The 7,249-nt window shown below is 51.1% G+C and overlaps 1 protein-coding gene across 2 annotated transcripts; it reads right to left on the bottom strand.

The window, feature by feature from the left end:
* Positions 1 to 1,174: 1,174 nt before the first annotated feature.
* LOC122234684 (zymogen granule membrane protein 16) lies at positions 1,175 to 3,708 on the bottom strand. Of its 2 annotated transcripts, XM_042972027.1 has the most exons (4): positions 3,676 to 3,708; positions 2,710 to 2,771; positions 2,393 to 2,525; positions 1,175 to 1,721 (listed from the first exon to the last, which is right to left on the bottom strand). In XM_042972027.1, exons 2-4 carry the CDS (start codon positions 2,762 to 2,764, stop codon positions 1,406 to 1,408), a joined length of 504 nt encoding a protein of 167 aa, XP_042827961.1. In that variant the 5' UTR covers positions 2,765 to 2,771; positions 3,676 to 3,708; the 3' UTR covers positions 1,175 to 1,405. The 2 variants fall into 2 exon arrangements, with proteins under 2 accessions (XP_042827961.1, XP_042827960.1); XM_042972026.1 differs by lacking the exon at positions 3,676 to 3,708 and having other exon boundaries at positions 2,710 to 2,851.
* Between the last annotated feature and the right edge of the window lie 3,541 nt (positions 3,709 to 7,249).

Raw genomic sequence — 7,249 nt, 5'->3', positions numbered from 1 at the left:
GGGGCACCAAGATGGCTCAGTCAGTTAAGTGGCTGACTCTGGATTTCAGCTCAGGTCATGATCTCACGGTTTGTGAGATCGAGCCCCGCTTTGGGCTCCGCACTGAGTGTGGAGGCTGCTTGGGATTCTCTCTGTCTCTGACTCTCTTCTCTCTGCCCCTCCGCCGCTCATGCTCTCTCTCAAATAAACTTAAATAAATAAATAAATAAATAAATGGGTGAATTTTATGTACTTTATATCTCAAAACAAATTACTCTGACATGATACTCCATCCCATGGAATTCTTTGAGAGAAATAAAGGAATTGTTCTAAAAACTCTCTAGGCATGAGCTTGTTTCTGTAATGTTAATATTTCTTCCTCAAATTACATGTAAACAATTGTTATCTTTGTCTCATTGGGAAGAGATGTGACTCTGGCATTCCCCATGATGTGAATAAATCTTTGGGGAGCAATGAGTGACTTCCCTCACCCCCAACCACCACCACCAAAAGGCAAAAACAAAACACTGTGGTAATTTTAGGACTGGGCACTAGAGTCCCAAGAATTATTTCCAAAGCAACTTTATATCCTTGCTGAATCTCTCCAGCCACTCTGTTGCTTCCCCTGAATGGTAACCAACCCCCGACGTTCATGGAAACCCACCATGGACATCTATCCCTCTTGGAATGCCCATTTTTGAGGATGGTATTGGCAGAGTAGAAGCTGTTGAGGAGGTAGCGGCTTCCTAGGGAAAGAAGCCCAATTCTGAGCGAGCTGAGCTAAGCAGGGAGCATCAGTGCTTATGGGCAAAGGTGGGGAGGAACCAGGCTGGAGTAAGAGACAGATTTCTTGACACAAACGTGGGCCAAGCTTCGGGAGTCAGGTGGATTCTGAGAAAGCACGAAAGAAAATGGCCCAGGCCACTCAGAGACAGCAAGTGGGTTAATGCCAGGAGAGCCAGGTGACAGCCTTTTGGTGGGGAGACACTATCTCAAGGGAGACATGGTCTAGAGAGTTGGACATCTGGGGTTTGGGCAGTAAGCTAGGCCGCACTCTCAGGCTTGGAGCCCCAGTTTGGATAAACTAGTATCAGGAGCCATCCTTGAAAAAAAAGAGTTGGAGCAAGACAGAATCTTTCCTCTTCTTGATAAACTATGAAGAAAAGCCCAAGACATTACACCTCTCTCTCTCTCTCTCTCTCCCTCCCACTCTTCACCAGAGAGACATCCAACAGATAGCCAGAAAGGAGATTCACACATCCACAGCCAGAGTCAGGAGGCGGGTCCCAGCTGCACACACCCACATACACTCCAGCGTCAGCTATGTCCTTTTATTATTATTTTTATTGAACCCTGTAGGTGGAGTTGGTGGTAAGGTAGTTCTCACAGCCCCACTGCAGTGCCCGGCCCAGGGCAAGGCTGCGGTTCAGCAACTGCCACAATCGCTGGGATAGACGTCCCAGTGCAGGCCGATGGCATTGATGAGGGCACTAGATCGGCCGCTGATGAAGCGTAGCACGGTGTTGGGGTACAAGGGGGCAGCATTGAAACTCGTGCCTGTGTCTTTCCCAAAAGGCAGGTACCGGCCCTTGTCAGTCACGAAGACGAGCTTCCTCAGGTAGTACTTGTACTTGCCAGACACCTGGATCACTGACTCCCCGGGGTGCAGGAAAATCTCCTCCAGGTCTCCCTGGGTGCCACCCACATAGTCGCTCCACACCTTGCCATAGCGCACCTGGAGGCTGTGGGGGGGGGGTGGTGAGGGAGGGAAGACTGAGCAGGGTGATTGGAATTGAGGACCTCTTGGCCTACAAGCCGAGAGACCTGCAAACTGGTGGCAGAGATGACAGGTCCCCTGCCAGTCCCAAGGTGTGTGAGGGATGAGGGAGGCCTTGAGGTCCTACTGGGAAATTCAACTCCTTTTGCCGACAGGCTCAGAGAGGAAAAGTAGCTTGGCTGGAGCCCCCCGGCCAGTGGTAGAGCTTCAGTTTGAAATCTAGGTTCCCGCTGTGCCCCCAACCCCTACGTGAAAGAAGCAGACGGGCCTTTCTGGATGGCTTTCATGAGGGAAGAGACTCTGCTGCCCCAGGATCAGAAGGATACATGTTTTGGGGAGAGGCGTCAGCCAAGATGGAGGATGCCCGAGGGGACTTACACCTCAGGTGGGGCCAAGGTAGCCAGCTTCCCAGCGCCTCAGTGGCTGTGCTACAGATTCGCCTGAGGACATGCACACTGGGGGCTGTAGGGCTATAGCAGCACCGGCCTCAGACCCCAGCCTCCTGATACCTTTCACATCCCAAGTTATCCCTGGGACTTGTTGACTGAAACAGATGTGACCCAAAGTGACTGAGAACTTTCCAGTGTGGTAAGATCGGAGAGGATCCCCAAACCACAGACACACAAAGAATCTTACCCTACGATGTAGTATCTGTTGACCCGGACGCGGATGGCGGTGATGGGGCCCTCCAGCTGGTAACCAGAATGGGAGAATCGACGGCCTCCACCACCTCCATACTCTCCATTGAAGGAGGAGGACCTAGCCTGAACTGGAGGGGACAGTAGGCGTCAGAAGGAGAGATCTCAAGAGCTCTAGTCCCTCCTCACCACTCCTACACCTCCCACAACTCGATGCCCACCACCCCAAGCCAGCCCCTGCGAGCCTTGGCTACCGGCAGTGCAAGAAGCTGTCTTCCCATGATGCTAGTACTGGCCTCCTGGCCTCTCACTTACTGGCATTGGCCGAGGCTGATGCGCAGACAAGGGCAAGAAGAGCAATGGTCAACATTCTGGGGCTGGAGGGGAAAGAAAGCAGAACGTCAAGGTTCATTCACCCTGTTTCCTTTGTACTTCATTTACCCAAGCTTCCCTGGGTTAGACTTCCAGTTGAGACTTGGCCCTCTTTGTCCCTCAACTCAGACCTAACTGACCCAGTCTTGGGCTCAGAAAGGATTGCCCCTAGTCTCTAGTCCTGCTCCTGGCAGTACGGTGTCCTTAACCCCTCTGTCGTCCCTGGTCTCGAGGTAGCCGACCCCCTTGTTCCATCCTGAGTCAGAAGATCAGTCCTAAGCCTCTGTCTGGACCAACCCGTGTAAGTCCTGGTCCCTCCTGGCACAAAGCAGGAAAAGAGTTTCAAAGAAGTGGAGGCCATCTCCAAACCATAGAGATGGTTGAGTTTACCAAACCAGGATTCTGAGCAAAACCTAACTGCAACCTGCCTGTGATACACAGGCCCGGCTTGGGGGATCTCCAGGACAGAGTTCAAATTCCTAGCTTCAACCAGGTCTCAAATCAGAAGGAAAGGAGCATTTTAGGGGTGCGTCTTTGTGTCACCCAGACAGTGAGGGTGATTATAGACGAGACTGCCAATACCAGAATCGGAACAGTTGAGAAACTGCACAACGAGTTTGGACCACAGCTCAAGATATCAGATTCCAGATGCCTGGTCTATTTGTCTTAATTCTTTCTCCACTAACACAAATCTGGCTGTATCGATACCCCGAGCATCCCAGGCGTCTCCAGTCCTTCCTCTGAGACCCAAATATCTTTGCACCTCCCTCAGATGCCCCAGTAGCTGCCACACAGGTCTCCCCTGCCGCTCACTCCAGGCAGGCTGCTGTCCAGCGCCGCTTGAATTCCCCCCAACTCAAATCCAGTCATCCCTTTCACTCCTTAGCCCAGGCCTCTGTCACCCCTCACCTGGCAGTTCCAGGTGCAAAGTAACCACCTGGAAACTTCCAGATCTTTTATAGCAGGTCCAAGCCCTCTGCCTGCTCTTTATTGTGTGAACCTTACCACCTAAGCAAACATGATCACCCTCTTAGGGTCAGTTGTCAGGCAGGGTCTGGAATATCTTATCCTGCCTCTCCCCTCAAGAGTTACAGGTGTCAGGGTGGGGTCCACTCTAGGCCAAGGCCCAGGTCTCAGGATGGGCAGAATAAACTTGAGAAAAGGTCACCAACCGAATGGCCAAAAACTTTGGGTGGGCAAAGTTTCTAATTGCTTCTGGGTGTAGTCTAAGGTTGTCACCCCCCTGTTTGATTGCTCTGCAGGTGCTCCTACTTGCAATCTGTCATCTTTCAGGATAAACATTGTCCTCACTGTCCTGCATTTGAAATCTAGACTGTCCGGGGAAGGGATTATGCGCCCAACACCCTGTATTTAGGAGCGCCTGCTATTTTCCAGACATTTTTTTCCTTCTCTTACCTGTTATTTTATATGAAAAAAAATCCAAACATATAGAAAAATTGAAGGAATTGTACAGGGGTGCCTGGGTGGCTTAGTTTGTTAAGCGTTTCACTTCAGCCTAGGTCATGATCTTGCCGTTCCAGAGTTCGAGCCCCACGTCGGTCTCTGTGCTGACAGCTCAGAGCCTGGAGCCTGTTTCAGATTCTGTGTCTCCTCCTTCTCTCTGCCACTTCCCCATTCACACTCTATCTGTCTCTCTCAAAAATAAACATTAAAAAAGTTTTTTTAAAAAAAGAAAAGATTGTACAGTGAACACTCATATACACACCACGTAGATTCTACAATGGTTAATATTTTGCCGTACTGGCCTTTTCCCCCCCCCCCCCCATCTATTCATCCTCAATCTGCCACTGTTGACAAAATTTTTCTGAGAAGGGTAACATGGTGCTGCAGGTGGACACTGAACACCTGTCAATGTCCCTCTTGGGAGACAGGCAGTCAGGCCAATAAGCATGTGGGATGCTGAGGAAGTAATGGTAGATGGGTCCTCCCTTGAGGGCATTTCTGGGCTCCGGGCCCTTGGGGCTCCTGGGAACCATGGCTGAATCTTCTGGGGGATAAAGCCCACACAGGGCAACAGCTCCTTCCCATAGGCCTTAGATTCATGTCATAGATTTTTTCTCTTCTGAGGCCCTTCTCTTCCGCAGAAGTCTCTAGACGGACTCCTGAGTCCTACTTCCTGACCCCTTTAGGACTGGCTTTTTGACCCTCTGAGTCAGCGGGCCCTCCCAAGCAGAGAGATGGATGGAGCCCAGGGAAGAGCTGGAGTCATTAACCTTGGTGATTAATGACTAGTAGCTGGACACATAGAGTATCCACCCTTCATAGACCATCTAGGACTGAGGACTCCTCCCAGGAAAGCCAGGGAGCCTCAACCTAAGGAGGCAGAAATAGGACAGGGCTCTTGGCCTGGAGATTCTGAGAGTAAAGATCGAAGCCAGGGTTGTATTGTTTGATCTCTCTGCTTCAAGTTCAAAACAAGCATGTCCTGGTGAGATAACTTCTCCCTCATTCCAGCTGTTTCATTCTGTCTCTCTTGTCCTCTCTGATTTTCTTTCTTTCCTACTTCTCTCTTTCCGTTTGTCTTGATCTTTCCCCATCATCTCCTGCTCTAAGGATTGTTCTTTGTATTCACTGTCTCCATCCATTTTTCCTTCTGCCTCTTCTCTTTGTCTCTTCTCCTCCTCCAAGCTCTCTCTCTAAATCTTTCCTCTGTCTTCTCTCACTATTGTCTGTCTTTTAACTTCCTTATGAGGAGTATATCCCACAGGATGGAACCAAACACTGGATATCAAAGATGCTCAGGGGCATCCAGGTGGCTAAGTTGGTTAAGAATTGGACCAATCGTGATCTCACCACTCGTGGGTTCAAGAGCTGCATCAGGCTCTGTGCTGATGGCTCAGAGCCTGGAGCCTGCTTCAGATTCTATTCCGCCCCCCCCCGCCCCTCCCCCACTCATTCTCTTTCTCTCTCTCTCTCTCTAAAACATAAATAAAACATTAAGAAAAAAAAAAGATGGTAGCCCAGAGAGGTCTGCAGTGAATACCTCAGGACAATACCCTCATATTTCCATACATGACACATCTGGGACCCTCAGGGGGAGACCATCACACTTGTCATAGGTTCACTCTGATGCACTGGCCCCACCTATGCAGAGAGTCAGAGTCTCCCCGATGCCCATAGACTGGTCCCTGGTTCCCCCCAGCAGGCCCTCCATCTCCTCTCCAGAGTGTAAAGAGAGAACTTTATTCCAGTGGGAGGGGTCTCAGGGCTCATCGTCTGTGGGTCCCAGAGACCAGCTAGACCACGCTGCAGCGAATGTTGGTATGCCATCAGGTCCAGTTCCATTGCTCCTGTTTGAACTTGTCACATTTTACCCATGTGTCCCCTGGGGGCCGACCTTCCCCAGTCCTACAGGCAGTGAAGGTCATCCCTGCCCAGTCCCAAGGCTGCAAAGTCCAAAGCCTCCCCAAGCTTTCTGCTATGGCAGGGCAGCTGACACTCATTCTCTCGCTGTCTTCTCTGCCCCTTGGCAAAGCGACTCACTCAGCACATTTATGGAGCATCTGTATGTTGGAGGCACCATTCTAGATGCTGGAAAGACAGCCACAGAGGAAGTCAAATCGTAGTGCTGGAGCTTTCGCTGCAGGGTGGGGGGTCGGACAATTGAACAACTCGTTCCCATGGGCTAGGCCAGGAGGAAAAGAGGCAGAGTGAACCAGGAGAAGGGCTGGGAAAGCTGTCCCTCTGCCTGGGAGGCCCCCCCTCTCCTCGGGTAACATTTGTGAAGACCTCACCGAAGTGATGGAGAGACTACAGACGTCTGGGTGAAGACTGGACCTGGTGAGGGAACGAGTAGGCAAACCCTGGACAGGAAGTGTGCGGAACAGTGTGAGGGGAGGGCAGGGTGGCTGCTGGGAAGTGTGGCTGCCAGCGGGAGGGGAGGTGTGGGTAGCAGCTGGCGGGCAGGTAGTACAGGGCCTGGGAGGCTGTGGTCAGGAGTTTGGATTCCTCCTGAAGGTGAGGGGAGCCACCGAGTGGTTTCGTTCCACTTTTAAAAGTGGAGAATGGACGGGGTGGGGAATGAGGGTGTGTGGAGGGGAAGGGGGAGGGGGACCCCACCTCAGGAGGCAGGAACAGTGTGAGCTCTCATACCCCCCAACCCTTGTCTCAAGGGGCCCCTGCTCAGAGCACTATTTCCTCTCTCAGACAAAGCCTCTTAAATCCTGGTGCAAATTCACACCCCGGGGGGAGAATCTGCCCCTTGACTCCCATCACTGATTTTTCAAAATGTATTTCCAAATGATAGCAGATCTGTTTCCTGTTAAGAAAAAAAAAATTCTCTGTCTCCTCATTTATGCCTTGGGTAAATGGTGGTTTCATTTGAACAAAGGGTTTTACCACAAAAGCAAATGTGAACAGTGCTTTTCTGTTCACCCTTCATGGTTCCCGTGAAGAAAGTAAAGTCTTGAGAGAGAAGTGACCTCACTAAGCTGCAGAGAGGGTCCCTCCACTCCCTGCTGTA

The sequence above is a fragment of the Panthera tigris genome, chromosome E3, assembly GCF_018350195.1.
Source record: "Panthera tigris isolate Pti1 chromosome E3, P.tigris_Pti1_mat1.1, whole genome shotgun sequence".
In the NCBI taxonomy this organism is placed as follows: domain Eukaryota; kingdom Metazoa; phylum Chordata; class Mammalia; order Carnivora; family Felidae; genus Panthera; species Panthera tigris.
The sequence above is the reverse complement of the archived record's forward strand: the minus strand, read 5'-3'. Positions and strand labels throughout refer to the sequence as shown.